At 49.6% G+C, this 15034-nt stretch overlaps 2 protein-coding genes across 8 annotated transcripts; one reads left to right on the top strand and one right to left on the bottom strand.

Moving 5' to 3' along the window:
* Positions 1-1112: 1112 nt before the first annotated feature.
* ushbp1 (Usher syndrome 1C binding protein 1) lies at positions 1113-11127 on the bottom strand. Of its 2 annotated transcripts, none has more exons than XM_062452478.1 (14): positions 9863-11127; positions 8882-9084; positions 8468-8562; positions 7952-8115; positions 7284-7493; positions 6716-7020; positions 6467-6607; positions 6181-6269; positions 5958-6087; positions 5559-5790; positions 5250-5408; positions 4635-4723; positions 1861-1983; positions 1113-1637 (listed from the first exon to the last, which is right to left on the bottom strand). In XM_062452478.1, the coding sequence occupies exons 1-14, from the start codon at positions 9866-9868 to the stop codon at positions 1472-1474; spliced, it is 2112 nt and encodes a 703-aa protein (XP_062308462.1). In that variant the 5' UTR covers positions 9869-11127; the 3' UTR covers positions 1113-1471. The 2 variants fall into 2 exon arrangements, with proteins under 2 accessions (XP_062308462.1, XP_062308461.1); XM_062452477.1 differs by having other exon boundaries at positions 5958-6093; positions 9863-11125.
* Positions 10296-14907, top strand: babam1 (BRISC and BRCA1 A complex member 1). 6 transcript variants are annotated; one of them, XR_009928640.1, is made up of 11 exons: positions 10296-10430; positions 10774-11214; positions 11369-11427; positions 11606-11726; positions 11842-11920; positions 12083-12107; positions 12261-12390; positions 12532-12618; positions 12855-13088; positions 13845-13924; positions 14532-14907. XR_009928640.1 is itself a non-coding variant. In XM_062452480.1 (10 exons), the coding sequence occupies exons 2-9, from the start codon at positions 10792-10794 to the stop codon at positions 13053-13055; spliced, it is 1125 nt and encodes a 374-aa protein (XP_062308464.1). In that variant the 5' UTR covers positions 10296-10430; positions 10774-10791; the 3' UTR covers positions 13056-13088; positions 13845-14907. The 6 variants fall into 6 exon arrangements, 2 of the variants coding, with proteins under 2 accessions (XP_062308464.1, XP_062308463.1); XR_009928641.1 differs by having other exon boundaries at positions 14527-14907; XR_009928638.1 differs by having other exon boundaries at positions 12855-13924.
* Positions 14908-15034: the final 127 nt, after the last annotated feature.

Below are 15034 nucleotides of genomic sequence, written 5' to 3'. Positions count from 1 at the left end.
ATATCTTCAACAAGGGTTCATAGGTTCTTAATAGATAGTGTTGATTATTTTACATTAGTGATTCCCTTTTCATGTCTTGTGCATAAAACATTGGAAAGGGGGGAGGGGGGTACTTATTCAACAAATGTACCCTGAAACAATATTGCACAACATTCTCACAGTGTTATTCACTATGGCTGCAAATCCATTACCGGAGATATGTTAAGGTTCAACGACGACTCATATCTCAGGCAAAGGAAATGAGGGCTCAATCTACCGTGAACATCAGAAACCTGAGGGTTTCTCCACAAGATAGCTAATCAACAGCCATATCAACGTGAACGCCTCCACTTCCCAGAGACAGGTTCACAGACGAGGCTTGAGCTTACAGCGTAGCGCCCAGTCGGGGAGAGACCAAGCCTGGAGAGAAATGTAAGGATAATTGCATCCTCTGGCTTTTATCACCATGGTCTTAACGAGAGAAAGATGAGGGGGGGAGGGTGGGAGAAGAGAGGGAAGAAGAGAGGAGAGAGTGAGGAACACAGAGAGAGAGAGAGAGAGACGGAGAGAGAGAGAGAGAGAGAGAGAGAGAGAGAGAGAGAGAGAGAGAGAGAGAGAGAGAGGGGGGGGGGGGGGGGATGGGATGGAAGGTTCAGGGTGAGTAGACCCACCCCCGCTGACCCCTCCTCAGCAGAGGGCGCCCAGGCAGGAGTCACGGTGACAGGGGCCTCGCCACCTCGCCTGGCCCCATGAACCCTCCATTCACAGTCTCACACAACAACCATGGCCCAACCTGACCCCTGGGGGTGTGACACTCAACCTCTTGCCTTAACCCCTTGACCGCCGGTCACAGCTGCAGCTGGGCAGCGAGGGCTAGGAGAGGAGGAGGAAGAATGATAGAGAGAGAGAGAGAGAGAGAGAGAGAGAGAGAGAGGGAGAGGGAGAGAGAGAGAGGGAGAGAGAGAGAGAGAGAGAGAGAGAGAGAGAGAGAGAGAGAGAGAGAGAGAGAGAGAGAGAGAGAGAGAGAGAGAGAGAGAGAGAGAATGAGAGAGTGGGGGGGGGGTTACTGATAGTTACAAAGAGTTAGAGGCAGTTGTGAAAGACATGATGAAGACAAATGGGGGAGGTGGCTATTTTGTGCACATATCTGCCATTGTACTGCTACCTCTCTCTCTCCATCTCTCTCTCTTGTTTTTTGTGTGGAGGGGGATCATGTGATCTCTGGGTCATCTGTCCTTCATAATCTCTGCTTCCAGAACAGATGACCTACTTTGTTGAACGGCATCGCTTGTTCCCCATGAGTCATCGAGAAGGAAAAGTCTCAGGGACATTCTACATGGTCCTTGGCGAGTGGATCTGTTAAAAGGACTTGAGATTCAGCCAAGGCGCACTAGGGGTTGGAGGACCGCAAGGTTCCAGGGCTGCAGTGTTCCAAGACGGGTAGGGTTCCAAGGCTATAAGGGGCGGTAGGGGTTCCAAGGCAGGGCTGCTCTCAGAGAACCGTCTCCTCCCGCCTCCACTCCAGTGCCTCCAGCGTGGCCTTCAGGGCGCCGATCTGGGTCATGTGACGCTCCGACATCGCCGTCACCTGACGCTCCAGACGCCACAGCTGCTCCCGGTACTTCCTGCGAGCGTTCCGGTACGTTCCGGTGGCTTTGCTGCAAAACACCACAGAGCTCACCTTGGAGGTGCCCCTAAATCTCTCTGGAGCATCTGGTCAGCCAGATTGCAGCCTTATCTTCTTACTAAAGCCCTCGTAAGGCCATATGTATGTACAGACAGACAGTACAGACAGCAAATCCATAACAAGCGTATAGGGAACATACTATGACGTATCTGTGGGTCTGGGAGCTGGTGTGGGTGTTGGTGGTGCATTGGTACCTGTGAGCTTGGGCAAGCCGAGCCTTCTGCTCTTCACTGTCTCTCCTGTGGGTGGCGCTGTCTGACAGAGCCGAGTCCAGAGAGCCCCTCATGGCTGACACCCTCCTCTTCAGAAGCTGCTCCCTGGGGAACACATGAGATCGAACCTTTAAACTTCCTGTGCGCCAAACAGGGTTTCCTGTTCACTGATACCGCACCGTGGCAATTTTTCTGTTCTATCCTAGCAGGGGATGAAAAGCCTTCCGGTGAACCCGTCCTTTCACGACGCAAGGAGGGATCTCCATTCTAACATGGATGAATAGGTCTCCTTTACTGCCTTTAGAGTATACCCCAGTCATGCAGTCAGTAATCACCTCCCTCCAGGTCAACACATTCAGGGATAAATGAAAAGGCACAGAAAAAGATGCTACTCATCATGAAAGAACGCCCCTCTCAGGCCTCAACGAGCCTCCATGATGACCTTCTCCCCCTGCCCCTCCCCCTGCCCTCCCCTCAGCAGTAATCACCCACCATGGAGAACCAGAGCCAATTTACCACCAGGTCTGCATTTGCAGTGATAGTGTTCCTAAGCAACGGGCCATAGCCAGGCAACAGATTCCTGTAAGGATGGCAGGATGGCTGTAGAGGTGATTATTATGGGATGAATGGCCTTGATAGATGGACAAATGTGAACAGTCCCTTCCCTTTGCTCCCTGTATGGCATAGGTACATGAACACAAACTAATCTCTCTCCAGTGTGTGACCTTTAAAATTTAAGCAATTAGTGCAGACATGTCTGCTATTTTACCTTCGGCTATTTAAGAACACTGATCAACAGGGGGAACAGAACAAAACTGAAGAATAGAATAGAATGCTATTCCCCAGAATCCTTCAGAATATTATTTAATTTCATTTTTCATTTTTGGATACCAGAATGTAGCCCTAGACTGTGAGGAGACTGCTGTTGTTAGTGTGCTGTGCCTGGTGTTGTACCTGTGCAGGGTGAGGAGACTGCTCTTGTTAGTGTGCTGTGCCTGGTGTTGTACCTGTGCAGGGTGAGCAGACTGCTCTTGTTAGTGTGCTGTGCCTGGTGTTGTACCTGTGCAGGGTGAGCAGACTGCTCTTGTTAGTGTGCTGTGCCTGGTGTTGTACCTGTGCAGGGTGAGCAGACTGCTCTTGTTAGTGTGCTGTGCCTGGTGTTGTACCTGTGCAGGGTGAGCAGACTGCTCTTGTTAGTGTGCTGTGCCTGGTGTTGTACCTGTGCAGGGTGAGGAGACTGCTCTTGTTAGTGTGCTGTGCCTGGTGTTGTACCTGTGCAGGGTGAGCAGACTGCTCTTGTTAGTGTGCTGTGCCTGGTGTTGTACCTGTGCAGGGTGAGGAGACTGCTCTTGTTAGTGTGCTGTGCCTGGTGTTGTACCTGTGCAGGGTGAGCAGACTGCTCTTGTTAGTGTGCTGTGCATGGTGTTGTACCTGTGCAGGGTGAGCAGACTGCTCTTGTTAGTGTGCTGTGCATGGTGTTGTACCTGTGCAGGGTGAGCAGACTGCTCTTGTTAGTGTGCTGTGCATGGTGTTGTACCTGTGCAGGGTGAGCAGACTGCTCTTGTTAGTGTGCTGTGCCTGGTGTTGTACCTGTGCAGGGTGAGCAGACTGCTCTTGTTAGTGTGCTGTGCATGGTGTTGTACCTGTGCAGGGTGAGGAGACTGCTCTTGTTAGTGTGCTGTGCCTGGTGTTGTACCTGTGCAGGGTGAGCAGACTGCTCTTGTTAGTGTGCTGTGCCTGGTGTTGTACCTGTGCAGGGTGAGCAGACTGCTCTTGTTAGTGTGCTGTGCATGGTGTTGTACCTGTGCAGGGTGAGCAGACTGCTCTTGTTAGTGTGCTGTGCCTGGTGTTGTACCTGTGCAGGGTGAGCAGACTGCTCTTGTTAGTGTGCTGTGCCTGGTGTTGTACCTGTGCAGGGTGAGCAGACTGCTCTTGTTAGTGTGCTGTGCCTGGTGTTGTACCTGTGCAGGGTGAGCAGACTGCTCTTGTTAGTGTGCTGTGCCTGGTGTTGTACCTGTGCAGGGTGAGCAGACTGCTCTTGTTAGTGTGCTGTGCCTGGTGTTGTACCTGTGCAGGGTGAGCAGACTGCTCTTGTTAGTGTGCTGTGCCTGGTGTTGTACCTGTGCAGGGTGAGCAGACTGCTCTTGTTAGTGTGCTGTGCCTGGTGTTGTACCTGTGCAGGGTGAGCAGACTGCTCTTGTTAGTGTGCTGTGCCTGGTGTTGTACCTGTGCAGGGTGAGCAGACTGCTCTTGTTAGTGTGCTGTGCCTGGTGTTGTACCTGTGCAGGGTGAGCAGACTGCTCTTGTTAGTGTGCTGTGCCTGGTGTTGTACCTGTGCAGGGTGAGGAGACTGCTCTTGTTAGTGTGCTGTGCCTGGTGTTGTACCTGTGCAGGGTGAGCAGACTGCTCTTGTTAGTGTGCTGTGCATGGTGTTGTACCTGTGCAGGGTGAGCAGACTGCTCTTGTTAGTGTGCTGTGCATGGTGTTGTACCTGTGCAGGGTGAGGAGACTGCTCTTGTTAGTGTGCTGTGCCTGGTGTTGTACCTGTGCAGGGTGAGGAGACTGCTCTTGTTAGTGTGCTGTGCCTGGTGTTGTACCTGTGCAGGGTGAGCAGACTGCTCTTGTTAGTGTGCTGTGCCTGGTGTTGTACCTGTGCAGGGTGAGGAGACTGCTCTTGTTAGTGTGCTGTGCCTGGTGTTGTACCTGTGCAGGGTGAGCAGACTGCTCTTGTTAGTGTGCTGTGCATGGTGTTGTACCTGTGCAGGACAGTCAGAAGCTCCCTCAGCATGATGCTGTTCCCAGGACCTGGCTCGTCTTCACCAGCCAGCTTAGCTTCCGACAATCTCTGAAATACGCCACATGAACACACATATATTCACTACTAGCTCTAGAAAGCTAAACCGATTCCTATGACCTCACATACCTGCCTGTCCCCCTGCCTATAATACTGCATGTTAGTCAGCCTACCTGTCTGTCTGCCTGTAGCGCTGCATGTTAGTCAGCCTACCTGTAAGTCTGCCTATCGTACTGCATGTTAGTCAGCCTACCTGTCTGTCTGCCTATAGCACTGCATGTTAGTCAGCCTACCTGTCTGTCTGCCTATCGTACTGTATGTTAGTCAGCCTACCTGTCTGTCTGCCTATCGTACTGCATGTTAGTCAGCCTACCTGTCTGTCTGCCTATTGTACTGCATGTTAGTCAGCCTACCTGTCTCTCTGCATGTTAGTCAGCCTACCTGTCTCTCTGCATGTTAGTCAGCCTACCTGTCTCTCTGCATGTTAGTCAGCCTACCTGTCTGTCTGCCTATAGCACTGCATGTTAGTCAGCCTACCTGTCTGTCTGCCTATCGTACTGCATGTTAGTCAGCCTACCTGTCTGTCTGCCCTCCTGTCCTCCAGCTCCTCCTGCAGGCTCTCGGCCACCAGCTCCCCAGCGGCATCCTGGGCCTTCTGGGCCATCAGGCTCCAGTCCAGACACCTGCGCTCCTTCTCCCTGAGACGGATTAAGCCTCGCAGCTCCGACATCTCCTCCTGGGCACAAAATGTGGGACAGCTCAGTGGTTAGAGAATTTGACTGCAGATCGGGAGGTTGCAGGTTCCAAATCCCCTGCGCGTATGTCGGTACACAGACATTTTAGCGTGAGAAATTGAAGTGTGAAGCGTGTGTGAGATAGCACGCACCCTAACAGTGACCAGCTCATAGAGAAGAGTGGCCTTCTCTCTGCTGGCATCGGGAGTGGGTTCCCCAGGTTTGGGCCCCTTGGCCCGAGTCCCAGCCAGGGTGCCTGTGTCTGGGCTGAGTTGGCCCTCACCCCCAGGGCCCGGTTTGGGGACGCACAGCGCAGCTCTGTCCTGCTTCAACTGCCTGATCTGCTCGCGGAGAGACACCTCGCGCCCCTGTAGCCCGGGAGACCTGTCCGGGGCGGGGCAGGAAGTTAGCACGCACACATTTGGACAGGATCCTCCAAAAGGGTGCAGTTAAAAGTGGAGAAAATGTCGACGGGAGACAATGTTCATTCACATGGTATATGTTCTGCATGTTGTATGTGTCGTCATAGGTCTAAACTGAGGGTATCTGACCTCAGGCTAGCCTGCTTATGCGTTTGGCGCTCCACAGCCCCCCCTGGTGTTGAGAAGGAGGTTGACAGCTCTTCAGTCCTCAGACTCCTCAACTGTGCTCTGGGACTTCCAGGAAGTTCTCTGTCCACAACTGTCTCTGGGAAGAATAAAATTCTGGTGATTATGTGTGTGTGTGTGTGTCCCGCGTGTGTGTGTGTGACTGATTGACTGTTAAGTTGAGCACCTGCTGTGTCTCTCCAGTGTGGAATGCACTGCTGTTTCTTTGCCTGGTAGAGTGATAGTAAGTCACCGTACACCTCCTCACACTCCTCGCTGTCAATCACAAGAGCCGACAGACAACATCCGTTACATACTTACTCAGAACACTTGATAAAATAGAAAGGAACATGTGGTTAAAAAAAGACACTTCTAAAAGTACCGCCGTGCGTTTGTGTGTAAAGTATGTGTGCGTGGATGTGTGTATGCTTGTCTTTGTGTGTGTGTGTGTGTGTGCGCCAGTGTTTGTGTACCAGTATCTGACAGCCATCTGCAGGGCGGTGTGGTCCGCCTCGTGTCTGCTGAGAGTCATGCTGATCTGCTCGGACTCCCCTTTCCTCCGCTCCAACGCTCCACTCAGACGCTCGTTCCTGGCCTTCAGCCTCTCGATGCACCTGAGGAGGCGGAGAACTCGGTGAGCACGGTTCCAAAACCGCAAGGTGGGTCCCACTCATGTTCAGATAGAGACTGACAAAAAAGAAACTTAAAAAACAAAATCTTACCTCTGCATTCTTTCTCTCTCACCTTCCAGGGTTGTAACTGGGCTGGGGCAGGGGCTGGGGCAGGGGCTGGGGCTGGGGCTGCCCAAGGAGGCCCTGGCTAGACGGGGCGAGGCAGACGGGGAACTGTCCCCTCCGGTTGACAGGGCGGAGAAGGCCCTTGAGGGCCTCCTGGGGAACAGGGGAGAGCCAGGGAAGGGAGGGGAGACCCAGCCTGGGCTCAGTGCCCCACCGCTAGAGCTGTCGGAGGGGCTGCAGGGAGGGGAGATGCTGCCTGTAGACCACCAGGTTTTATGAATACCCTGCAGCTGGAACAAAGGGAAGATGTTGGACTCGGGGGGCATGGCAGATTGATCGATGTCATGGCTGAACATAAATCAAAACTGTGATCTGTGGGCATCTGTGACATTGGAAAAACTACAAATGTACACTATGCAAAACTACAAAAACCATCAACACTACACAGACACACAGACTGAACACCCATCCACCCCCATTTCATTTCATTTGATATGAAGTGATATGAAATGAGAAAAATGACAAAAATGTAAACAAAGTCAGATGCACCAACCCACTCCTGTAGCTTGTTCTTCTCCTCCTCCATCTCCGCCACAGAGAACCTGGCTGCCTCCAGAGCCTCCTGACGGTGCTGGAGGGTGCTGCGGAGGTCACGGTTGCTCTGGTGCAGCGCCAGGACTTCCCGTCGGTATCCCTGGAGATCCTCGGTGGGCAGCTCCGACGGGTACGAGATTCCAAACTCTCTCTCCATGTCCTCGAGCACCTGGCAGAGTTCACAGCCACACTAATTCAAGTCTTTTATTTGGCCATTTGCTGAAATCACACAGGGTAAAACTGGGCATTGAAATTCTTGAGGTAAGCCCTGCTACATGTGTGCATAGATTTAGTCAACCGAATTGATGACTGGAAGTTGGAGTCAGATGGCTGAGCGGTTAGGGAATCGGGCTACTAATCAGAAGGTTGCCGGTTCGATTCCTGTCCGTGAAAAATGACATTGTGTCCTTGGGCAAGGCACTTTACCCTCCTTGCCTCGGGGGGGAATGTCCCTGTACTTACTGTAAGTCGCTCTGGATAAGAGCGTCTGCTAAATGACCAAATGTAAATGTAAGTTGAGGGCAACCAAACCCTATCAAACCTTCAAAATGTATCATGAATGTACGTCCCTTTGGATCAAAGTATCTGCTAGCTTGCATGGCTGTGTGCCGCCTGCAGTCCCCTCACCTGTGTGACTAGCGCCCAGCTCTCCCTGGCTGCAGCGAGGTGCTCTGTCTGTTTGTCCCGGTCGAAGGCCGTGTTTGGGGTGGCCCAGGACTTCCTGCTGCTGACGGACTCCTCCAGGGCTGACAGCACCTCCTGGAGCTCACACCAAACCTCACTACCGCCCTCTAAGAGACAACAGCAGCATTACAACTAGGAGTGTTGTTGGTGAATTAATGAAGGACGATTGCTCAGAGTTGCTTTGTCACCTGTTTTTCTACAGTTCACTGGTAACTATGGAAAAATACATTATGTGGTTTTGATTCTGTTGTCTCTAGAAGAGGTTCTTGGAATTGAGAAGTGAATATGGGAAGGAAAAAAAGATAATAACACTGTGTCCGTTTTTTTGGACACAAACTACATTGTTTTTGGCCTTGCATTGTGCCCCAGAAAAGATCCCAATACCACAAAGCACAGTTTGCAAAAATGAAAGGCTGAGACTTCTGAATGCTGATGTCATGCCAGGGAGGCCATGCCAACCTCTCCTAGCTGGGGCACATCGGGAGGAAGGCCTGGCTGGATGGACTGGAGCCAGAGGAACAGCTGCTTCCACTGGTTTACTGTCCTCAGAATCACTACAGAGAAAAGAGTTTTCTCGTGTAAAGTATGATCACATTTGAAAGCAGTGCGAGCACTTCATAGTTTGGTGTGTCCTATCCGTTGGAAAGCAAAATACATTGTACAGTCGGTCGTTTCATCAGATTCTTATTAGAAAAAACAGGAACTTGGAAAGAACTTTGTAAGATCTTTGTAAGGTATTTGTAAAGTTCATCTTTGTAATAACTACATCTTTGTAAGATCTTTGTAAAGTATTTGTAAAGTACATCTTTGTAATAAGTACATCTTTGTAAGATCTTTGAAAGGCCGTTGTGAGGCCTTTGAGGACCACCTCACCGTGGGGCCTCTAGTGCTCCCATCTTCCTGTTGAGCTCCGCGATGACGCTGAGCAGAGTCCCCACCTCCGCCTCGCACTGAGCCAGCTCCGCCTGGGACGGCTCCACCTCCGCCTCGCACTGAGCCAGCTCCGCCTGGGACGGCTCAGCCTCGCACGGCTCCATCTCCGCTCTCCCAGATTCAGCCTCCTGCTTGTTGGAACCCTTCACAGAACAACAGGAAAGCTGTTTTTCAACGTAATTTTATTTTGTATTTGACTTTTTTATTCATCTAGCAGACACTTTATCCAAAGTGCTTCGTGTATACACATCCCTGGTATGAGACAGTTCCTTGCTCATTAATGCAATTGACTGTGTGCTGACCCCTGACCCTGACCCAGGGTGGATTATGATAAAACATTTCCATTGAATTTCAATCACAATAGGGACTGTGTACCATGTAGCTGTTTAGCCCATGACACGTGAGGTCATCGCAGCTCTCGTTAACAGCTATTGTTTTGAGGAGCGGAAAAGGAGGAAACAGAAACATCCTGAGACCCACTTCCTGTTTGAGGTCCAAAACATGTCTTATGAAAAACGCAAAAACAAAGACCAACCGCATTCGTGGTTTTCCCCCTTTTTGAGTCCGATTCAGACTGAGAATGTAGGATTGATCAGATTACGCTTTTACAAACGTGTGTTGCGCAAAGGGTATCCGTGTTTATGTGGTTTTGACCCTTCAGACAAGGGGATGAGAAGGATGGAAGATGAGGGTGAAAGACTGAAGCATGTAGATAAAGTCATACAAACAAGTTCAACTGTGGAAAGATGTGAGGTAAACAGGGAGTTTTTTAAAGCCTGGTCTTAGCCCATGGACACACACATACACTGATGAGACATGGAATTTCTCAAGGCAATACATTTGAGAGGAGTTTGGTTGTTAAAACCCTTTCGAAAAGGTAGAGAAGCATTCAAATATACCTTCAAATGGTGTGTGACTTACCTCCATAACCTTTGTGGTCTGCAGCTTTAATCAGTCCATCTCTATCAGCCCTTCACTACCATCGAGGAACCGTGCTGGTGCAATAATCACTGCTGTCCTGTTGTTTGGTATAATTATAGCTTCCAATAGTTCCTCAGTCTCTGTTAACCTCCTGTCTGTGAGCTGCCTGCCCAACTGGAAGTACTATTGAGCCCTCCTCGCTCTACCTCTCTATCTCTCACCCACTCTCTCTTTCTCTCTGTCTGACTCCTTCAACTCACATATTCAGCCTTTATCTCTGTTTGTAGGAATATAACACTACCAAATTATGTGCATTCAAAAAGAGGACAGGGAAGAGATATTAAAAACTATGTTTCTATTGTATTTTATCACTGACATAAACGTCTCACTGGGCTGAACTACATTACCCACTATTACTCTAGCGGAACTGTTTATAGATACTTCCGACCCGGAAGACACTAAATGGCCAGCAAAACAATACAAAACCGAATGAGTTAACGACCGATAACTTATGTTTTAGTGTATACTGCTGTTTTGGCTCATAACAACAAACATCTTTGTGTAAAATGTAAGTCAATATATTTCAACCTTCGTTTAAATTATAAATGTGTTATCAAATTTGCTTACTAGTAGGATGCTTGGTACTGCTAGCACTAACTTTAGAATTGCTACGTGTACTGTAGCTACAATAGCACAAACTACTGTAACTATAACGTCAACAGTCTTAACAAATGTAGCTAGTGCTAAACGGGTTAGACTGGTGTACGTGTAGTGAGTAGCACAAGTAACTTCGTATTTTAGGTAGCTGGCAGCACAGGACTCGAGCTGGCATTTGCTAACTAGCTAGCTTGCTCCCGCATTTATGTTCACAATCTGTTTTTGTCAAATTAAAATAATGACGTTGTCCTCAGCGACCTGTCCCTGTATCCATGGAGACCCCAGAGCCCGGTCCAGCGGATGGAGAGGAGCGATTGGTCGAGCTGAGGCCTCGGACTCGCTCCAACCCGGAGGGGGCGGAGGACCGTCGTAGCAGCACCGGTAGCCTTGGCAGCGTCAACGCCAACACCCCGCAGCCTGCGGTGGGCAGCCGTGTGGAGGGCGAGGGGGAGGCCTCTAGCAGTGACAGTACTCCGATCTCCACCACCATCACCACCACCGTTTCTGTTACCTCCGTGCCAGCTGCTCCACCCACGGCAGCCACAACGGCTAACTCCACAATGCCAACCCCGACACCTGCTGTTGCCAAGGATAGGCCTAAGCCCGCCCAGCTGCAACCACCTCTCACACCCTCCATACCCTCCATATCGGAGTACCAGCTCAGAGCCCCACGCGTCAACTGTCCTGAGAAAGTGGTGTGTGGTTTTCTGTATACTGGAGAGTAGCAGATACACTTAGGTGGTTGGTGTTAAGTGCTTGATTGCTTTAGCCAAAAGGGAGGCAGTTTAACCACTAGGATGCTGTCCATGATCAGTAAATCTGTTAGTAATCCTCTCTTTATCATGACAGATTATTTGTTTGGATCTTTCTGAAGAGATGTCTTTGCCAAAGCTGGAGTCGTTCAACGGGTGAGACTTTTGGGATGTGTCTCAATTGTTCCTCACATTCTCTTCCTTTGACACGTACATACGTTTATGCTATACAATGTAATGGGGACCAATGAGACTATTGAAATGCTCTCCTTTTCCTGTTCATATCATTGAAAATATGAAGTCAAGAACACATTTCCATGCACCTTACCTCCAGGTCGAAAACCAACGCTCTAAATATATCTCAGAAGATGATCGAGATGTTTGTTCGGACGAAGCACAAGATCGACAAGCGCCACGAGTTTGCCCTGGTGGTTGTCAACGACGATGCCCTGTGGGTGAGTAAGAACGGACGTCCACGCACGTCTTCTGTGACCTCATGTTTCCTTTATGTCATCAGTGTGTCAGCTGTGTGTGTGTGTGTGTGTGTGTGTGTGTGTGTGTGGCCTTCAGCTGTCAGGTTTCACCTCCGACCCCAGGGAGCTGTGCAGCTGTCTGTACGATCTGGACACTAACATGTGCGAGACCTTTAGTATCCTTCCTCTGGCCTGGTTCGTGTAGCTTGCGCACCGAAACTTGCGCGAGATTTCTAAGATTAAAACCCAAAAATCGGTTGTTCGTAACCAGAATTGAGTGTCTTTGCCTTCCGCCATAAAGTGCTCAAGGTGTTTACGCCTTAACCATCATGCACCGGATCTGGAAGATCTCCTTAATGTCATGTAAGTAATACACACACGTATCCCCCAATCAACCCTCACATCGCTACTGAGAAGGAATTTCCCGTCAGGATTAACGAAGTGAATCGAATGGCGAGGCTTACCTGTGGTGTGTTAGCAACAAGGGGAATGACTGGGTGCTTGTGTGCCCTGCAGCCGTCAGAAGATCGAGCTGCCTCTGATGGACAACGTGCAGACCATCCCCCCTCCCTTTGTGGTGCGGACGCTGCTCATCTACAGCAGACACGCCGGCCAGCTGATGTTCAACCCCTCGGAGGCCATCAGTGTACGAGCCTCGCACCACCCCTCCACCTGTCGCCTGGACCTGGAGTCCACCTGTCCTGTCCCAGTAGAAATACTTCCCCACCCGAGAGAAGAGAGGCAACTAAGTGATTTTTTTTTTTTTTTTTTTTTTTTCTCCCGACAGAAAATGCTGCAGTCTCCGTACTTCTTCTTTGATGTGGTGTACCTTCACAACGGGGCCGAGGACCAGGGGGATGAGAGCAGCTGGAGGGTGAGTGGAGGATAGGGGGAGGAGAGAGGGAGGCAGGGTGGAGGAGAGGGGGGAGGAGAGGGGGAGGAGGCAGGGTGGAGGAGAGGGGGAGGAGAGGAGGAGGCAGGGTGGAGGAGAGGGGGAGGCAGGGTGGAGGAGAGTTGGTGATATATACATAGGTGTGTGTTCTTTCTCTCTCTCTTTCCTTCTTTCTTTCTTTCTCTCCATCTCTCTCTTTTGTCTCTGTCCCTCTCCAGGACATCTACACGTCCTTCTGTAACCTGGACTCCAAGGGCATGTGCTACCGCTTTGAGGTGTCTCTGAGCGGACCCGCCATCGAGCTCCACAACTGCATGGCCAAGCTGCTGTCTCACCCCTTACAGCGGCCCTTCCAGAGCCACGCGTCCTACAGTCTGCTGGAGGGAGACGACCCCCAGGACATAGAGGCCACGGTCTAACCCTGGCAGAGAGCCACATGGTGGGGCTTGGAGGTAGGGATTGGGAGGGGTGGTGGGTGTTGGTCCTGGTTTCCAGCCCGGTGCTGGTACATTTGAGTAGAATTCCAGCCAAACCCTCGCTGTCCTGATTCACGTCCTTAAAGATGAATTGGATGTGCTGAGCTTGGAGGGGTGGTGTTGTGGAGCGCTGGACTAACTAGAATGCAGGCCAAGAGAAACTGACAAGGGAATAAGATGAGTCGCCCCATCTGGTTGAAACCCAAGCGGCTGTGTTTGCAGTCTTAATGAATGAAATCTCCCAGCAGAGAGCAAACGTATTTCCATGGCTGGCTTTTTGAGAATTTGAAATGTACGCTATACTGTATTTAAAGAGTATAATTGCTGTACAGGCTAACTTGAGGTTGGACTTGGAAGCTTAGCTGAACATGTCCACTCAATGTAAACTGTGATCCATTTTACACCTACATCCTATAGTGGGTTTGCCTTGTCTGATAAGTTGTTTATTGTACATTGTCCTTTCTGCTAGGTTGACTTCTGTTAGTCTTTTTTTTTTTATTATTATTATTATTTTTTAATACATTTTTTGTTGTTTATTCATTGGAACTGAGATGATTCAAGAATGTGCATTTGGTGTGGGTTGGATAGATGATAATGATCACAGAGGGGTTTTAATAATGAAAACACTGTACTAGAAGTGTGATAAATCGACAAGGCAGTTTCAAACTGTTTATGTTCATTAAATTCATGTTTTGTCTCAAAACACTGTTGTGGTCTCCTTTGTGCTTGCAGGTATCCACCAGCAGGTAGCAGTGTATGTCTTACAGCCCTATAGAGACCCAGCAAATCACTTATGTCCCCATAGTGGACTAGTAAGTTTGAGACTGTACTGCTCTTTCTACTGATTTATTTTGTTCAAAGAAGAGACATTTTTGGCCGAGGCCCTAACTTTTAGGATCACAGCAAATGGCCTGTGATTTCTAATAATGTATTGATTTAGCAGCCACTTTTATCCAGAGCAACGCACAGTACGATGAGGATTTTGTGACGTCTTGATTTGCAGTCAAACGCTTTAAGCGCTGCTCAAAGCTGGGGAACTGAGTCAGTAGCAAGTTTCTAACTTTACAGTGTTTGTTTATCCGTGTACATGTGAATCTGTCTTATTTCAGAATCGTCACTTTAGTGTGTCCTCTGGGACTGCAAACGGGTTATCTTTTATAGGAATATCCGATTGCGAGAGATTGGTAATATAGCTACCGGATCCAAACTTTGTTACAACTTCCCTAAAATCTCAGTCGTAAACAATAGAACTGAGAATTAAACGTACGCATCTCATACTTGGCATCATAATAAGCGTATTTGTCCTCAAGGTGTACGTTTCCTGTTTTTGTTTGTTCAGGCTTTTTAATCAGAGTTCTGTCACAACTTTTCTGTCACTTTTAAAACACCTCCATAAATTAGACTTTCCGTTGAGGACAGGTTGGCAGGGAGACAATGGCGGGGAGGAAAAGCCCTGGCTCGGGATTCTTCCCCTCGCACACCCCCTCCCAGACGATCCTCGGAGCTCCCGACGTCATCACCGCAAACGACTGCGTGTGGGGATCAAACGTGCCGCGACGCCTTCTGTGCTGTGGGGAATATTTGTTATTCCCTCATCCGAAAAACGGATGACAGGTCTCCATTGTTGTGGCGTCTCTCCTCTTCACGCTGATGGCTCCTTCCCGCGTGTTTCAGGATGTGACGCCTGGGCTGCATTGTTCATCATCCACAGGCCAGTGTGGAATGTGATCAGGAATTTGTATTTCCGGTGAGTCTCAATAAAAAGTGTTTTTATTAAAGAAACACATGTGCAGTGCTTTTTGTCTTTTTCTTTATTTGACTGGGAAAGTGGGACCAAACTGTCCACCAGACTCGTAGGATGGAAACGTCTAGAACTGGAGCTGTAGTGTAGAGCAACTCAAGCAAGCCTAATTCAGCAAAGT

Source organism: Osmerus eperlanus, chromosome 26 (assembly GCF_963692335.1).
Source record: "Osmerus eperlanus chromosome 26, fOsmEpe2.1, whole genome shotgun sequence".
NCBI classification, from domain to species: domain Eukaryota; kingdom Metazoa; phylum Chordata; class Actinopteri; order Osmeriformes; family Osmeridae; genus Osmerus; species Osmerus eperlanus.
This window is presented reverse-complemented; position numbering and strand designations above follow the sequence as displayed.